General features: G+C 41.7%; 1 protein-coding gene across 9 annotated transcripts in view; it reads left to right on the top strand.

The window, feature by feature from the left end:
* The window catches only part of ANKRD27 (ankyrin repeat domain 27), a 54,419-nt gene that overhangs the window by 10,812 nt on the left and 24,614 nt on the right, over nt 1-18,993 (top strand). For 4 of the 9 annotated variants that reach the window (XM_065028371.1, XM_065028369.1, XM_065028377.1 and 1 more), the window contains exons 1-12: nt 300-525; nt 10,313-10,440; nt 11,262-11,372; nt 12,588-12,744; nt 14,230-14,384; nt 14,701-14,760; nt 14,859-14,912; nt 15,000-15,065; nt 15,148-15,224; nt 15,576-15,697; nt 16,644-16,722; nt 17,559-17,691. In XM_065028371.1, the coding sequence (XP_064884443.1) occupies nt 300-525; nt 10,313-10,440; nt 11,262-11,372; nt 12,588-12,744; nt 14,230-14,384; nt 14,701-14,760; nt 14,859-14,912; nt 15,000-15,065; nt 15,148-15,224; nt 15,576-15,697; nt 16,644-16,722; nt 17,559-17,691 (1,368 nt within the window). Of the gene's footprint in view, nt 1-299; nt 581-3,253; nt 3,276-10,312; nt 10,441-11,261; nt 11,373-12,587; nt 12,745-14,229; nt 14,385-14,700; nt 14,761-14,858; nt 14,913-14,999; nt 15,066-15,147; nt 15,225-15,575; nt 15,698-16,643; nt 16,723-17,558; nt 17,692-18,993 lie in introns of those variants that run through there. The other 5 variants (XM_065028375.1, XM_065028373.1, XM_065028370.1 and 2 more) reach the window with 4 other exon arrangements.

The raw sequence follows: 18,993 nt of genomic DNA, 5'->3' as shown, positions 1-18,993 counted from the left end.
GCCTCTGAGAGCCCGGGCGGGCTGCGGGGAGCCCCGGGGGGCGAGCAGCATCGCTCCCCGCCTGCTACTGCTGCCGTGCAGGAGAACCGGGGCGGCTCATTCCGGGACTTCCAGCGATCGGGCGTCGCTTTTTGAAAAGTGCCAAACACCGCGGAGAGAGGAAGGAGAAAAAAAATACGCGCCGGTTAAAAGTCTCGAGAACGAGCGCCAGGAAGCTGGCTGTCCCCGTCCCGCCAGCTGCCGTGTCCCGCCGCCGCCACCGCGCTCAACTCGCCCCAGCTGCGCGCCCGCAGAGTCACATGGCGCAGCGCGGGGAGCGCCCGCGGCCTCCCGGGCGCGGCCCGGCCCGGCCCTATAAGCCCTCGCAGGCTCCGCCTCCGCAGGCTGCGACCCCGCGGCGGCTGCCTGGCTACTCGCTCGCTCCCCGCCAGCGCCCGGCCATTGGCTTCGTGCGGCGCCGCCGCCGCGCCGGGCCCGCCCTGGATCCCGGTAGGGCCTGGCGGAGGCGCGGAGCGGTTGGGGGAGGTGGGTCGCCAGCGGCTCTCTGCGGCCGGGGAGGAAGGGAGACAATGTTGTCGGTGTAAGTAGCGCTCCCGCCCCAAGCGCCCCCGGGCTGCTCCTCGGCGGCGGGACGGCTTCCCGCGGCGCAGAAGGCAGCGTGCGGTTGCGGGAGCGGCTCTGGGAGCCGCGGGGCAGCCGCCGCGGGGGCGCTCCCGCCGTGACGGGGGAGTGGAGCGGGACGCGCGCGCCCTCGCGTGCCCGGAGCGGCCGGGCCGCGGCCTGTGCGGCGGGCGGGGGCCGTGCGGCCTGCGCCGGCCCGGGGCTGCGGCGGGACTCGGGGCGCGCTTGTTCCCGTGCGGTTCGGCCGCACCTCCGGCCGCACGAACAGACGGCGCTTGTCAGTGTTAGCGGACTCGCTGGCACCCGCCTATCGTCCCGCTCCTGTCCCGCGTTGAAGGGGCAGAAACGTTTAATGTGTTGAACTTCGTGTATCCCCCGCCGCTCAGGGTGTTTCCTTGCGGGCAGCCGGCGGATGTCCCGGGGCACCGGCAGCGCTCCGGGCTGGGGAACGAACTCGTGGTGGTTTCACCTCTCGCACGGGGTGTTTAGGGCGGCCGGTGTGAGAGCCAGAGCGTCTGCAGCTGGCTCCAGTAGTTATCCATTAAAAAGCGCAGGAGACGCACCAGGGGTGTGCTGGCAGGAATGGTGCCTCACCGACTGCGTTTGTCAATGTGCTGAGGTACGATGTAGTCACTAGTGACAGACGCTAGTCTGTGTTTGTATGTGCATCTGAACCTTCTAGAAGAACAGAAATCATGATGTTGAGTGCTATGTAGCAAATTAAACTATGTTGTCTCTAGCGGATGATGTGTCTTTGCCAGAGCAGGCTTCTGGAGAACTTGCTTGTCATAACATATGTTACTACATATGCCTCAATGTTTGTGGGTAACTGAATGATTTTTTTTCCTTTTTTTCTTTTCCTGATGCTATAGTGACTTGGAAAAGATGTGGAGCCGCAGTCCCGTGAGGAGGGGGAGCGTGACCGTGCCCCCTCTGTAGTGCAGTGTGTGCTATGAGCAGCAGAGTCCAGGCAAGCTGGCTTTCTGGTGCTGAGCCCAGCCTAAAGAGTCTGTCTAGACTGTGTTCCTTCTTCTGGGTCTTGGTAGCTTGGCCTCCACTGACTTTTTGTTTTTCTGCCTTAATTTTGGCCCAAATTGAAGCCATGTGTAGCTTCTGCCGCAGGTTGCCGCCTGTGGAAGGAAGTTCCTTTTAGCTTCTGTAGGTTGCCAAGTTACTACAGAGGAGATTGAGTAGCTCTCTACCACCTTGTGTATCGGTAGCCTGGAAGCAGCAAATTGCTAGTTCCTGTTTCCTTGTAGGAATAAAGAAACACAGGATGATTTTGACCTGATTATAAGTGAAGTCTTATAATTGCTTAATCATTGTCAGGTGGAAAGAGGATTAGCTCTGGATTTGAATCTGGAGACCTGTGTGACTTGAGTGCTAAGCTTATTGCTAACTAAATTATGCATATTTGTGTGTGTATAGTAGCTGTGCTTAAAGTCTGCCACGTAGCACTAAAGTTACTGTTAATTGTGGCACATAGGATCTTGAAACTGCTTCTCTGAAAGTAGCTGAAGAGGGGGAGGAAGGGATATTGTTTCAGGAACATGTGATTACTTAAACCTAAAGGTGGCAGCAGTTATAATCTGTATCAGATAATGCCTAAACACATCTTTGGTTGTGTCATGTGAGAAGAAAGGGGCTGTTTTTACATTAGTTCTAAATTAAGTTCAGCTGCATGCAATTATCCAATTTGGCTAGATTGCGGAAACTCTTAAAATTCAGTTGTCGTTTGTCAGGCAGGCATGATGTTCTGAAGAATCCAAATCTTAATACCAATTTCTAATCGGATGCTGGCTAGCTAAAATATTGTCCTGGGAAAACCATTAGGATTGGGTGTAAAAATCCTTAGAAATTAACTGGGAAGCAGCATAATGAGCAGGAGGAGAAATGTATTTCCTGGTTCTGTAGGAAAGGTTTCTTGCAATAGATGTTAATAATCATATTCATCCTATTCCAGTAGCCTTTAAAATGTTTGAAGTATTCTGTGATGCTTCTTGAACATTGCTACTTGTTAAATTCTAAATCCTCATTTTAATAGACTTCCTTCAGTAACTGTTCTGTGATTTGCTTTCTGCTAAGCATTTTGCTGCTGAAGTGGATTGAGGATTTGATCTGTAGCAAGAATCTAGTTTATATAATGGAAGAATGTTATGTCTGTGTTGTGCTTACAGTTAGGAAGGTCTTAATTACCTCAGGCTGGTGTATGGTGTGTTATGTAGTGTCAGAACACCAGTGGTGGTTAAAATAATTCGTTTTGCCGCTTGGAAGAATGTATCTGCTGATTTGTGTTCCAACCGTCCTTACCCTTGCTCTGGTCCCTAAAGGAGGCAACTAATGTAATTCTGTGATGTTTTCCATAAGTCTAGTAATGGTCCGATGTTCAAGTTAGGTAAGACTTGGCTTGTGCCTGAAAGGACTTGGCTTTCCTGTGAAGATGCGTGGAGAATGGATTAAATTCCTGTCCAGTTGTCTGGTCTAAACTCAATTCAAACCAAGGTAAATGGGGATAGGGTTGCTGACTTTGATTCCTGTGTATTTCTGTGGGTGGCCTGTGCTGGGTCTGACCCTGCATACTTGGTTTCTTTACAGACTTGCTGCTCATCTTGGAGCTGATACCAACCTTGCATGGTCTGCTGTGGATGGTGCTGGTGTGTAACTCTGTAGTCAAGAGATGGTGTTACCTTCTGTGACCCCATCTCACAGCACGGTGTTCAGACCCACTGCACACTCAATGCACAGGCTTGGGAATTAGACCACTGTGCCTCAGTAACTAAACAATCTGAATAGTTGACTTAAGTAAAACGCTGGTTATAGTTGTATTTCAACTCCTTCATTTTTGCTCCATCTCCCCAAAAAAGTACATGCACTGATGCCTCTGCAAGCCTGAGGAGGTGGCCTTAAATATATCTCATTAATACATGGAGAAAGTTGCCTTATTTGAGAAGCTGTTTGGGAACTTTGTACTTTCTGTTGATGTTTTTCCTCTAAACATGTTTCTTGTAATTGTTTGTGGTTCACTGATTAGCACTCTCTGCACTCTGTTCCAGGGCTTGCTTGAGAATAGCTCAGGGCTCCCCATCTGAGAGTTTAATGTAGCTTTCATAGTGGTGAGCCAAAGCATGACAATTCTTTGCAGCTGTTCTGGTGGATTTCTAAACCTGGAAGAGCTGAGAATTGGCAATGTAGTCTCTATTCTGCTGTCAAGAGGAGAATGCAGCTTATTCCTAATACTTGGCTAGTGGCAAGTAAGATTGTCTCAAAAATCAGTGAAGTGACTGGATAAAAGTGGGAGACCTGCCTGTTGAAGGACAAGCCACTCCTATTAAAATGTACTTTTCTCTGGAGGAAAGAAATAGCGACTGTGGAGAGTCAAACCTCAAGTCTGAGACAAGAATGTGTCCACATCAAGCTATGGTGCCAATACACTGTTAAAATACAAAGGGTGGACTTTGTATTACTTCTTAAGAACGAGCTCAGTTTTAGAGTTTGAGGTGCAGTTCACAATGAAAAGCTGTGTGAGGAATGACAGGAGTTGTCCTGGAAGAAATGCGTGTCTGAAGGGGAGGTGTGGAGAGAAATGAGCATCTTCCTGGAATGCTGCTGACCCCTCCGTTCCAGAGCTGGTTCCATTGCTGTCAGGCTGATGTTCTGGGTTCGTAAAACTTAGTGTTTTTTACCTTGTTGCTAGGAAGCCTGGAGCTGACTACTGCACATTCACCACTCTATAACAATTCAGAGGTGTTACTCTGACATACTTCACTTTCATGAAATAGATTCAGCTGCAGCTTGTGTTGAAGAGGGACAGAAATATATTGTTTCCTCCTGTGCTCCCCTATGGTGAGCAAAGTGCCCTGGAACATGTCTGAGCTGTTTTTCCTAAGATGCTCAGCGTTCATCCCTTAGGGGAGGGAACATGGTTTCTTTTTGTGCTCAGAAACAGAAAAGAATCTTCTGTTTTTCATTTTGGTGTGAATGCTGATTTGAGGGCTCATTCTCAGCTTTTGTAGCTTTTACCCAGAAATGGGATAATTGAGGAGTAATAGTGCAGGTAAAACTGGCTGAAGTGGTAACTAGATTATTATCTGAACTGAGACTAGTTAAATTCCACTCCTAGATTGCTGTTTGCTTGCAAAGTGCTCTAAGATGTGCTTGGCTTCAGCTGAAAAAAAAAATAACTAATTTAGAACTGGGGAACAATTGCTTCCTCTTATTTTCTTCTGCAGAGCTCTGCAGTTTGCTAGTGTGATAAACATACATGCAAACTTATCAGAAATGTTTGCCTGCTACTCTGAGCTAAGCATCTTTTAGTTGACTAAGAAGTTGCTGCTTGTTCTGATTCTGTCATTATTTTGACCACTTCAGCAAATGGTTATTCTAGTTACTGGGGTACTAAGCCTTAGTTTTTACTGTTGTAGAGTCTGCAAGCTAAGGTGAAATTGATGTTGTTGTGTGAAACTTGACAGCATTGCTATGCAAGTAAAATTCAGTGAATTTGTGCTGCTTAAACGTGACATGCTAATGGATCTGGTATTGAAGGTTTTGGTGAATGGGGCATTCCGCTTCTTTGTAGTGGGACTTTTGCGGGGAGGACACTGATGTTATGGATGTTAGCATCCCAGTGTAATATCCCAACTTGCTCTCCTGCAGGGATTACAGGTTACTGAGCTAGGCCAATAATCTTTACCAACTGTGGGAGCTGTTTTACTGTCTTTGCTCTGCCAGAGTGTTACTAAAATGCTTCTGTGAAAATACATAATCTTACGCTGTTGAACATTGAATATGAAGTTTGTATACTGAATCCATAATTCTGCTAGGAAAGGCATTTTCTCTGCAGTATGTTTTGTTAGGTCTTTAGTGGTATAGCAGGACATTCAGAAAATGATGTGCCAAAGAACGGAATAAATAGTGTATAATTTGAATGTGGACATGATGTAACTGCCAAGTAACAAAGCAAATAAAACGACATCATTTACTTCAGTTGCTGTTTGTCTAAATTTCAAAGTGTTTGTTAAAAGGAACTGAAACCTGTTGGGTCTGTACAAGGTATCCCACTTGACCCACCTCTAAAGAAAAACACCATCAATGATGAGCTGTCAGTTAAATCCTGCTCATGGTTTTTAGTACCAAAGGTCATAAGTCTTCATTTCCAGTGTTTTGGAGGGAATGGTAATGTGCTTAAATTCCACGGTATGTGTTTCACTGTAGCTATCTCTTGTATAATGAGTCATATCATCAGAATTATCTCTCTCCTCTAAATCTAGAAAAGATTTGGCTGTTTTGAGGTTATGATTCTGTTTTTTGAAAACAGTAATGTAATGCTTATTATATTCTCTGACCAGCTAGCTTCTCTTCTTCCAGCAATTTGAGCTATTTCTGTGTTTACAGGCACAAAGCCACACACTTAAGTGATTCCATTTAAGCCTTTTTATATAACATTAGTACTTGAGTATTACTTGAACAGCTCAGCATGGTAGAACTTAGTGAATATGGCTTATGACAATTTTTAGCGGGTCTCTGTTAAGCATGAACGGATCTGGTAATGTATATAAGGTTTTGTACACTTTCAGTTTAGTGTTAGTAAATCTAAAGCTGTCCAAGGTGCAACTACAAGAATAAATCTGTATCTACCTGGTGCCACCCCCCAGTTAAATTAGGTTGAAGTTGGATGTTGTGTTCTGGCAGCAAACTCTGAGTATTCTTAATGTGTTCTTAGAATTACAGCAATGCATTAGCCAGTATTTTCAGATGCATTTAACGCTTTGGGGTGCAAAAGAAATTGACTTAATCTTAAAAATGACTGAGCCAAAATTTGCGGAAGCTTTAATGTACTCTGATTCTGTAAACTTAATCTATTTAGGTTTAGTATAAAGTCCTCTGTTTTTCTGTAATGACTTAAAATGTAGATGGTTTATACATCCGTGCTTGTCTCCCTGACTAATGGTGTGGATAGGTGAAGGAGGTTCAAGTCAATATAGTAACTTAACTGTTTTGATAAGTATTCTACCCCTTTTTTTTATAGCTTTATTTTATTCAGATACAATAGCCATCCACTAATGCAGCACTGAGCAGATGCAGGGGTAAGGGAGAGAGAAAAGGGAAGGAAATTCAGAATGGTGATTCTCAAAGCTGTACTAATTTAGCTGCAGGTGGTGGAGGAACATGCCTGTGGTGAGCAGTTCCGAGTTCAGTCTGCGTCTGGTCAAGGTGGCTGACAAATACCCCTGTGAACTAGAAGTTTTAGCTTCCTTATTGGGGTACAGCGTGTCAGTGTTGTGTTACGGCAGCTGAAGTCCCAGAGTTCAATGTTTGAATGTGGTTTCTTTTCACTTCTTGTTGGAGCTCTCAAGTGTTACTCAACCCCATCAGTAGTTCTGTAGTAGAAGAATCTACGTGGCTGCCACTAAGTGTTTTAAAACCAGGTGTTTGTGGTGTTTAACTCCTGAGCAAGGAATTGAAGATTGTAATTTCAAACTCTTCCTATGATAATCTGTTGATTGAAATTATTCTTAAAGTACTCTACTTGCTTGTGTTTTTATTTTCAAGTGCGGGTAATGATTTAAGAGCTACAGCAGATGTATAGACAGCAAACTTGATAAGCTCAGGTTTTCTGTGGGAGCTCTCCTCCCATAGATCTCTACCTGTTTTGCCAGGTGATGAAATGTTTTAAATTCATTTCTAGACAAGCCTTATCAGTTAGTGTGTGGTTGGTAGTTTGTGTTTTTTTGATGTTGAGATAGAGGTTTCTAGACAAGGAGGATTTGTGGAATGTGTTCCTTTCCCCCTTACTATTATGGAAAGGACTCTTTGAGCTTCTAAAGATTTGTTAAGCTGAAAAAATGGCAGTATAGCTATAATAATTGGAAACACTTGTGTACTGCAGTTTTCCTCTGCAGTCTCATGCTTGGCTGCTTTCTTGTGTCAACATGCTCTTTGCCCTGACACAGGACGTGGTATATGCAACACCTTCTCTGTCGCTGTTGTGGGGGGGGTCACAGTCTCATCTGCTACTTGATCAGATACTGAACTCGAATTCACCAAATAGAAAGGCAGATGAAGATGCCTGAGTGGGCCAACTACATTCAGAAAAGCTTGATTTGGAAAGTACCTTGAGATAACACATAATCTAGTCCCCTAGTCTCCTTTTTACCTTTAGTAGAGGTTTGTCTCACAGTTTCTCAAATATTTACAGTGTGAGAGACTCTATCTTTGCTGAAAAAACATGTGTTTATCTTCTTTTGAAAGGTGTTCCTGATCTGTAATTTATGTCTCTGTTCTTCAGCTAAGGCTTGTTTCTTCTACCAACATGGAAAAAAAGCCCTTAACTGAGAGCTTGATCCATCTGAGGAGAAAATTCTTACTTGCTCCATGCAGTTTCTTCAGTATAAACAGCATCACTGCATTTCATGTTTTGGATTCTGCTTCCAGAGCTTTCTCACCTTTCTCACTTCACATTCTCTTGCAGTCAGTTCATCTCCTCTGAAATGCAGCACCCAAAAAAGGATGTAGGACCCTGAAATAAGTCTTGCTGTGGCAGACCATTTTGCAGGTTGTATGTGTGTACATACAACCCTGTTTAGTGCTCGATTTACTATATATAATAAATTGGTACCAATTCATGTTTAGACTGTAAGCTGTGGCTGTTTAAGATCCTCCTTGGAATTATGGCCCAGCCAGCTGTTCAGCCGGCAGGTTTGTTTGTTTGTTTTGTAGCTAATTAGTCCTGCTTATTATGGTTTGTCTTAGCTGTGTTTTTCTACGGATCAGTGATGAGATAGGCTTGTGTTGCCTTTTCTCCTTCCCCCCATGGCTGAGGAAGCCCACAGCTTGAACTTGGATTGCAGGAAATGTTTACAGCAGTCATCAGTGGTGGAATTACTGGTGATGAGCCCGGTTACCCAGGCACTACAGCAGGACAGACCTTGTGCAAAGCTCTACTTCTAGGCTTGAAGTCTCGTAATTACTGAACTTGACTAGTCTTTTGAAGGTGCCAATGAGCAAATGTTTTCTTCCCCTTTGTGTAAGCAGATTTAAGATCCATGCTCCAAAGAACACTGGTTTGGGTCTGCTGAATTAATATTCTTTCACAGAAGCTCTTAGTTTTATTGTATGTTCTCAAAGCGGCTGACCTGTTTTATCTGGAACTTCACAGGAAAACTCTGCTTGAGGCAGTTATCTGCTGCTGCCAGCCTTCAGTGGTTTGGGCTGAGGTTGTCCCAGCTGTAACTGGTGATAACTTCAGAGTGGAAAATGCTTGCGGCTTTAGCTGATCATGTTTGTATTTAGCTCTGTAAGGGAGTTCTTCTTGTGCTTAATTATAACGAGGGGCCAGACTGTAGATCAGTTACTGGACTGGTAGATCAGTTAACAGCACAGCTGAAACTCAAAGGCTATCTAAAAATTGGTGGGAGCTGGGTGTGTGTTTCACCACTATTAAACTGCCACACAGTGGTTTCATGTCTCTTCCAAAGGTGTTTAGTACCAGTACAGCATCAAGTGGTAAATACTACAGGTGCTGCAGAACAGGCATAAGAAGCTCACCCTGAGCAAATAATGTGCCAGATATCATTCTACATTTAAGAAAACAGGGAGTACTGATTGTGTAAGGGTGGCTTGCTCATGTTCAAGTTCTGGTGCTGTTCTCACCCTTTCCTAGGGCATATAGCTGAAATTGCTTGAGGAAATTGTGCAACTTCTCTTGATTCCGAAGGGAAGCTGGATGAGAGCAAAAGGCATAGAACAGACTAGTTAATTAAGGACTTGTAAGCCTATTAATTTAAATTCTTCTGAATAAAATAATTGTGGAGTTATTCCAGAATGGACCTATTGGTGTTTTTCCTGCCCTTGTGTCTAGGATGTGTCAGTTTTTAATAGAGTTAGAACTGAGGAGGCAAGCAGTCAAGGCTTTGGTGGCTCTAGAAATTGCTTTTCCCTGTGACACACCTGGTGACAGCTTTTCCAATGCCTACAGGTTGGGCTTTCTGTCTCCAGTCAGTTTTTGCTTGGTGTTGTGCCAAATGTTGCTTCAGCCTGGCCTCAGATCATTGAGACCTTTTCCATGGGAGCAGATAACTGCAAATGGTGCATTTCTTGGTGGCTTTTAAATTATGGCATGAGTATTCATATCTCCTTAGTGTATCCATCTCTTCTCCTGTAACTTTCCCTGGAAAGTTGGGGATTGCCTTACAGAAGGATTCCTGTTACACTCTTCTTGGTGTGTGTCAGGCAGTAACCCTTACACAGGTGAGTCTGCAGACTCACCTGAGTCCTGTGATGTGGACTGTAAATCTACTGTAAAGAAGCTGCTAATTCGTCTCTCTTGTTTTAGACCTTAGCAGTGCCAATTAGCTTGTGTATCAAAGCAGTGATAATGTAGATAGTCTCTCCTCTTCCTCTGAGTTTTGTCCGAACATATATGTTGTTAGACTCTAAAACCTGGGAGGCCTGTGGAGACAATATGAGGATAATTATGTAACTGGAAGTGTATGGTCAGAAAATAATCTTCTGAATAACTTTTGAGTAACTGTAGTTACCGTGTTAGTTCAGTGTGCCATGGGCTGCTTACATCAAGACTTCAAACTGCTTTTTCCTTTTAGACAATCAAACTGCCCCTCAGGTATTCCCAAATGTAGTATATTTCAACAGATACCTTGTATGATACACTAACAGTTTTCTATATGTATTTTAGAAAATCTTGGAATATCTGAAGTCCATATGGCTATGTATGATGAAGATATCTTGAAAAATCCCTTTTATTTGGCCATTCAGAAGCGGCGTCCTGATCTATGCAGCAAAGTTGCAGAACTCCATGGTATTGTAAGTATAAATAACTGAATTTAAAAGCTGCTTAATAAAGAGTAGCTGGATGAGTTTAAACCATATGACTGCTATGATGCTTGAAGATTAGTGCAAGCCTACAAAACCTGGAAGTGAAGGACAGCAACTTTTAGTTTAATTTGCTTGTTGCTTACTAATATGGACCTCTTGATTTATTGCATGGCAATGAAAGGCCAAAGTTGCTGTTGTTTCTAAACTTCACAGGAAGCTTGTTTGCTATGAACTGAAGTTACATGTTCTCCCACTTGCTGTAACTTAAAATGGAATTAATGGTTTGAAAACCCTGGTGGACAGACAACTACTAATTTAGAACCACTTGCTTCATGCTTCTCCCTTGACAATGAGATGTATTTCTTTTCAGCATGTATACAGTGTTTGTTGTATTCATAATGTATTGCTTTATAATTAAGAGTTTGTTTCAAACTGCCATTTTGTTGACATGCAGTAGACCTGAGATGCTCGATCTTAGATTTTTGTTAGCTTTCTGCCTAATTTTAAGTCATTCAGGTGACTGGTGATAAGTAGCTTTATCTCATCTTAGTATGGTTTGCTTCAGTTACATCTGCCATCTTTTTCTGTTAAGTCACTAAATGAAACTTCTGGGCTAATTGCCAGACTGTGTGTCTATCAATGGCCTTTCCTTTTTATTTATTTAAACAAAAGCACTAATAGTTGCTATATGTTTGCAAGTAAATGTTCATAAACCAGATGAAATAGCTTTCCTGTAAAGGGCAAAAGCTGCTGGGGTGTAGCTGGTCATACATGCCATTTCTCTCTAAAGCATGATCTGACTTTTTTAGGTCCTAGTTCCATGCAAAGGGAGCCTTTCAAGCAGCAGTCTGCCCGCCTGCCAGTTTGAATCATATGTTCTGAAGCCGCTAGAAGAAAACTTTCAGACCTTAAATGGAAAGGTATTTCTGTTTGATATCTGAATGTAGCTTGGGGACACCCAAGTGATTGGCTGTGGTTGGTGACTGTGACAGCGCGGTTACAGGAGAGGTCACCAGGAGTTAGTGCTGACTGGCAGAAGTAGTAAGCTGCCCATCTAAGCCAAGGTTCTCAGGGATATACTGCTTATAGCAAAAGCTGGGCTTTGGCATGTGCACAACAATAGTTGTCCTGTTCAGATGGTAACACTGCTGATTTCATCTTACTACTTTGGCGAAGCAGCTTTGCCAGTTTCTCTTTTGTGGCTGTGAGCAATTTTGTTTTGTGTCAGAAGGGCCTTTATCATTTGATTAAGAACTGTCTCTCTAGCTTTCAGGCAAATAATAGTCTGCCTGTATTGTATGCAGATGTGAGTTCATCAGGGCTTAAGGCAAAATTATGATGGTATCAGGTTGTAACTGAGGCCTGATGTATTAGTTCAGTAAGTAGGGTAGAAACTGCCTAATGTAGCAACGAGCCCTGATATCAACGCTAACTGCATAGGATCATGGTTTTTTCACTTGTACACTTGCAGTGTGAGATCCTGCTGCCCTTTGCAGGCTATCATCTAGAACAGGGCTGTCACACTCATTGTCACCAGGGACACATCAGCCTTGTGGTTGCCTTCAAAGTGCTGAATATAATGTTAGGATTGTATAAACATTGGAATAGTTACATTTATAGAGTCCTAAAGTTACATTTGGCCCTTTGAAGGCAACCATGAGGCGGATGTGGCCCCTGGTGACTATGAGTTTGACACCCCTGCTCTAGATCTTCCTGCTGCAGGCATCTTCACTTGGGTTGCTTGAGAAGATAAAGCTGAGCATGAGCGATGTAGACAAGATGTGTGGTGTTTTTCTGAAGCTGAACTTAGGCCCCAATTCTAGGTTGCTTTTCTGTTTCCTTTCTATTGAAAGTGCTTTAAAATCTGCAGATTAGTCACTTGAACCTTGTAGGTTGTCTGAAACCTCCTCTAGTAGTAGACTTGTAAAGAAAGTAGGTATAAGTGAGGTTTAACTATCCATTGTAGACTTAAGTAGTCTGTTTCAGTGCCAACACAGCAGGAGAGCATGAAATTTCTGGCTTTCTTGTCTTGCAAGGTTATCTCATTTCCCTGGAAATGTAGCGATGCAGTGTAGAAGCCAGAGAGTAACTTTATTCTGGCAGAGTTTTACACTTGATGTGTGTTTTTGTTTCAGGAGATCTTCATACAAGGAAACCTCATCATTTTAGGAACTGGTTTTAATTACCACCTCTCAGTACCTGTTCTTTTTGAGGAAACATTTTACAATGAAAAAGAAGAAAGCTTTAGTATATTGTGCATAGCTCATCCATTGGAAGAAACAGAAAGCTCAAGTATGTATTGAAGTGTTAACTTTGTGGTCTTGTTTGCACAGGGAGCAAGTGATAATGTGCTTCCTCATTCTGAAGAGTGTTGGCTTGGCTGAAAGCTCTTGGCATTTACTAGCCTGCTGGGGTGGATGCTGGTGTGCTGCTGGGGAGAAATATTAAACTGCTGCAAGGCAAACGTAATTCTGTAGGGTCTATGCTGTAGTCTCAGCACTAAATCTCATCTGCAGAATGCTCGATCCAGCATGATTTTCTTTTTAGTAATGCTGAGTTTAGTGCTGACTGCTTAAAGGGATTTAGTCTTGAATGTGATGTGTCTTGAGATGCAAGGTGGATGCACAGAAAACTGGAGGGGTTAATTCTTTCATGATCCCTTCATTGGTGGTTGGAGTTTGTGTAGCATAGTTACATAGAAGCTCTTCTGGTGGGTGTTGGTTTGTCATTAAGTGGAATGTGTTAATTTTTGTCCTAGTACTGCAAGTGCTCTTGGTAAGGCTGGAACACTTTCCAAGGCTACTATTAAACTGGGAATGTAACAGGATTTCCTTATGAATTTGCATAACAATCTGTGTTTACTAATTAAAAGGAACAGAAGCTTTTTAAAACATAGGCTTTTTCCGAAATAAAACCATCTAGTTTTCCTAAATACGTATCTCTTTGGAAAAAAGATGACAAAGTGAAGCAATACTAAGGTAGTGTGGAAATAGTGCTGTGAGGGATGTATGAAGGTTGTTCTGGAGAAAAAGCTGACATACATATAGGCTTAAATTCTATAAATATTAATCAAAGTCTAAAAAATCATTCTTGTGGCATTCTTTTTTTGGCCACCACTTAATGTAGTTATATAGCAGTCTTTCAGAAGTGAAGTAATCTGTAATTTCAAAAGTAATTTGAAATGAATGAGATCTAAGCCTGTTATTAGCTGCCTGGTTTTGCAAATGAAAGTCGTGCCTAGAAAATTTTAGAAAAGTAATATGAATTTTAAGTGTGGGTTCCAGTTGCGTTATTCAGAAGGAAAGTGGATTTGGTTTAATGTTTACATGAAGCAACCTTGCTCTCCCATTCAAAGGAAGTGCATCTAAATAAATAATAGGTTATGTAAAAATCCAAGATGGGATTTTTACAGCTCACTTGCAGCACACTGACTTCTGCACGGGCATTCAGTCAGTACTGTAATGTGCTTTTCTTCTACTTTCAAGCTTGACTTAGATTATGAGTTGTGTATGTGGCAATAAATTACCCCGGGATATAAAAGCATGTGAAAACAGTGTTAGCTGTATGAAATAAATAAATACTTGACATAAAAGGCAAGAGAGCTTACTCTAAGTGTGATGCATTAAATTCTTCTAATTAAAAGCAATACTTTTCAGTTAAAGGTCTGGTAAGCTGAACTGGTGTTCTGTTGCACACAAGCTGGCTGTGTATGTAGGAACAGTGCTTTACCATGCATACGTATTAAATCTATGTGCTAATTCTTGTCTTTTATCTTAGGTGAATCTACAGCTTCATCAAACTCCTATTGTCTTAAAAACATTGAAGATGTTAGAGAATTCTTGGGAAGGCACTGTGAGAGATTTGATAAATACATAGGATCTTTCTATAGAACATTTAAAGAACACGAAAGGAAAAGCCTCCGCCACTACATAGTCAGTATCTTGCTACTTGGTGTTTAATTTACTAAGTATAATTCACTGCACTGCTTTGGTTATCTTTGTCTTATTGAGGTTTTATTTGTCAGAGTAGTCTGGAGTTGAGAAAGGTAGGAAGAGAAAGCAGAATTGTTAATTGTGAATTACCATATTATGTATTAATAAAGGCAAGTTTTTCTAGCTTAGAATCTTAAATCTTATTATTGTGCACACTTGTAAGGCAAGGAAGGTTTCCTTTCTTTGCTTATTCATGGTTTGTTGCTTCGAGTCAGATTAACCTGAATGCCTTTTGTATTTTTTTCTTCCCCACCAGGATTCTGTCAATGCACTTTATACCAAATGTCTCCAGCATCTTTTGAGAGATTCACACTTGGTAAACACTTATTCAACTAAATACATAGCACATAGTGTTACTTAAGCAATAGATTATCTAGCTTTCTCTCACCATTTGTATGGTTTTTCTTTTTCTAGAAGATGCTTGCAAAGCAAGAAGAGCAGATGAATCTGATTAAACAAGCAGTTGAAGTAAGCATCTGAAATGAAGGAAGATAATTAGCAAGCTATTTTAAACTTTCTTTCATGCCTAAAGTACTGTTGCATTTTTTTCTACAGATGTATATCCACCATGCTATTTATGATCTAGTCTTTAAATATGTGGGGACTATTGAGGCAAGTGAGGTAAGTTTGATTGCTGAAGCTCAGTTACATTAAGGCATTAAAAAAACCCAACAAGCACAACTGTTGCCTTTCTATTGATTAGGATGCTGCTTTTAACAAAATCACGAGGAGCCTTCAAGACCTGCAGCAAAAAGACATTGGAGTAAAGCCTGAGTTCAGGTGAGAAATGCTTGTGGAGTCTTTGAGGAGGCACCGAAATCTTAAATTGGTACGAGGCCAACCAAAAAGTATCTTTTGTCAGAGAACAGCAAGTTTTTTCTTTGTACTTTCGAGATGGAAAAGTAAAGCATTGCAAGTGTTGTTTTATGGCAGTTTTTGAGATCATTATCTCCTTTGCTTTTATATTATTTTAGTTCCCATCTACAGGGTAGAGAAATGCAAGTGTGCTTGGAGCAGAGATGGAAATATTTTAATAACGTTCTCCATTTCAGCTCTGAACAAGTTAAAACTTGGTTTTTGGACATCCTGCACGGGAACTGTGTGCTAATAATTTCTTTCAAATTATTTCAGTTTTAATATACCACGTGCAAAGCGAGAACTGGGTCAGTTGAACAAATGTACTTCCCCTCAACAGAAGCTACTTTGTCTGCGGAAAGTGGTACAAATTATTATGCAATCTCCTAGCCAAAGAGGTCAGTAATTAGTGAATTTAATAACTTAGTTTTAAACTTTTTCCTGAACCAGTACACACAAAGCACTTTAGTATATAAACAGCTGTTTGAATAGAACTTGTGGGTTGAACACAGACTGGAGTCTGTCTTGCAGGTATCTAAAAGCAAAATGGAGACAAGATAGATAATTCAGCGGTGTTTCTCAAGGGTGGAGGTGGAGTACTTGATTAGCTTATACATGTGCTAGCTAGTGCATGTGAGAAGCTTGTGTGTGCTGGGATGTTCTCCTGCAGAAGAATTGAGGGTGATCAATTTTAAACACTGAGGATTGCTGCTAGATCATTCCTGTCTGTTTGTCCATGCTCCTTGATGATCTTGAAATCAACATGCTTGACATGCACCTTTTGCAAAATGCTGTGTTGGTGGATAACAAGCAAACCTTCTGTGTGTTGCATTCAGAGTCCTACCATGGATTACAGAAATGATTCTGTGATAGGACAGCATGGACCTCTTAACCTGGTATTTCTTTTATTTAGTCTGGAGAGAGAAGACACTTCCACTAAGCAAATGGAGCAGCACAATGAACTTGTGCTTTTCTTACTTCATCTCTTCCTTTCCCTAGGAAGACTCCTGGGTTATGGAAGAGTGTGTCAACTTAGAGGCTGTTTTTTGCCCTCAAGAATTTTGGAAGTCCTGAAGTCTAGTGCTCTGGCTCTTTCTGTATATGGAGGAGGGGATATTAGTCAAATATTGCAATTTGTACAGTACAAACTGTATTTGTTTTTTGGCTTCTGGCAGCCTATGTTAGAGGGAGATTGAGAAAATTTGAAGGGCTGCCTTAGTTACTCAATGCATTCTCTACTAGCAGAGCTGGCCTTTAGTCTTAGGAAGCAGAGCTCCATTTATAGGTATTACTCTTGATATGAACCATGACATGGCTAACATCAGATGTAAATTCTTTTTTTAGTTAACATGGAAACCATGTGTGCAGATGATCTTCTCTCTGTTTTGCTGTATTTGCTTGTAAAAACAGAAATCCCAAACTGGTATGTAACTATGCTTTAACTGTACAGAGATTCGTTGTATAATATACGTAATGCTGCTGTAAGGGCATATGTTTCTGAACATGTAGTAATAACTTAAAGTGTAAGAGGGGTTGATGTAATGCAGGAAACTATTTTTAGTAGGACAAACAGCAAAGATATATTCCAGGTTTGACTGAATTAATGACCTGTCAGGAATTTAAGTGCTATGTTATTGTTTTGATTCCCAGCCTAGGGAAAAAATTGTAATGGGAAGGCCATATGTATACCAAATCTGTATGTTCAATATGGACTTTAGACTGGTCCTTCCCCATCTGTGTCTGGAGCTGTGAAATCTTGTGCAGCTTCTGTTTGAAATATTTGATCCATTTCATATAGAGAAACCAGAATTGAATGCTTAATTGCTTGCTGCTAGACTATGCCATTGTGTTTCTCTCATCAGTATCACTATATCTAAGCTTTGCACTTGAGCCTGAACTGAATTTTAACGTTGGTGTATCATGTATCTTGGAGATTAGCATTTTTCTCTAATTTGTAGCTATCACATTTCACTGGTGCTTAAGGTACCTGAAGCATTAACATGTTTGAAACATGTGAAACAATCTCCCTCTGCTGTCCTTACCCTGTCCTTCATATTCTTTACATCCAGCTTTTCATTGAATAGTTAAGATAGTTCTGATCCATCTACAAAGCTCAGAACAGCTGTAGTTTTACTAGAAGCTTTCTTAACACACCCCTATTGTCTGCCTGGATTGCCTAAGATGAGTTGCAGTATTAAAATAGTGCATGCTAATGTCATCTTATTGTTAGTGGTTCATGGCTTTATCTTTTAATTTCAGGATGGCCAACTTGAGTTACATTAAGAACTTCAGGCTTTGCAGTTCAGTGAAGGATGAATTGGGATACTGTCTAACCTCAATTGAGGCTGCAATAGAATACATACGACAAGGCAACCTCTCTGACAGATCAACAGTAAGCTACTCTTAAAGTCTGTCAAATGTGTATTTGATAAGCTTGTAGTATTGTGTACAACTGTGGGAGTAAATCCAAGCAGAGGATACAAACGTAAGAGTTCTTTCTTTGCACTTGAAGGAGTTGGGGTAACTACCTGCAGCAAATGCCAAAATGATCTAAATGATTACAGTGAAGTCTTAATTCTGTAGCAATACTTGTTCATTGTAAAGTCGTTGAGCACGTAGCTAAATGTCAAGTCTGCCTCTTCATATGGTTGGAAGAATAATGACAGTGCTGTTTTGAGCAGCTGAGTCTTCGGTAAGCTTAATATCTCTTGTACTTGTTCTGTCATGGCTGTGAAAGCAATGCAGTACTTGAGAACAGACACAGCGTAAACAGATTTTTCTTTAATAATCTTAAAAAGCTTAGCTGTGCTAGCAGAATGGAGATTGCACTGTGACTTAATGACTCACTAAATCTTTGTAGTCTGAAAATTCAGTGTGTTTGCAGTGCAGAGTACTATGTTGCACCAAGCTGATAGTTGGATGGGAGTGCAGGACTATGATACGGTGGTGTGTGAAGGTCAAATTTGGCTCTTGGGATCTCTAACCTGGCAGGAAGTTTGTGGATGCATGAATTATTTCATTCTGGGCAGCTAGACCTTCTGTCAGGTCAAATCCCTGCAGCCCAGTCAAGGATGATATTGGTGTGACTTCAGACACTTTTATGATTTAAGAACTTTGTAGCTTATTTAGTAAAGTAAGCCAGTCTTATTGCTCCGATAAAACTTTCTACTGTTGCAAAATTAGGTTTTCCTGATCTGATGTGGAAATCAAAAGGAGTGAGCGTGGAACCAGAGTGAATTCAACGTGTCTCAGTCTGCCCAACTGCAAAGCACTGGAATCTAATTGCAGGGGCCAGAATAATGGCTCAGTGTGCAGGGCTTGGGATGGGACAACCTGGGGCACAATCTTAAAGAAGCACTTAAAGTAACATTTTAGCCTTTTGGTGGTTTTGACATTTTTTTTCTTCTCTATGATCTTTCCACGAACCTGTCATGCGTAAGTTTTTGTACACTTGAGAGGAAAAAAAAGACACTTGTGTTAAGAGGCTGTGGTATTTCTTGTCTGTAATGCTGTATTGAATTATGTTACAAATAAATGTTAGTTTAAAAGGAAGACAACTTGCCAGACAGTTTAACTTCCTGCAGTTGCTTGGCTATCATAAACAGTTGATAGACAACCAGCAATGCTGGGAGGCTGCATGCAGAACTGGAAACAAAGTACAATTGTCTTCCACAACAATGCTCGCAAGCTGGAA

The sequence above is a fragment of the Columba livia genome, chromosome 13 (assembly GCF_036013475.1).
Source record: "Columba livia isolate bColLiv1 breed racing homer chromosome 13, bColLiv1.pat.W.v2, whole genome shotgun sequence".
Classification (NCBI taxonomy): domain Eukaryota; kingdom Metazoa; phylum Chordata; class Aves; order Columbiformes; family Columbidae; genus Columba; species Columba livia.
The sequence above is the reverse complement of the archived record's forward strand: the minus strand, read 5'-3'. Positions and strand labels throughout refer to the sequence as shown.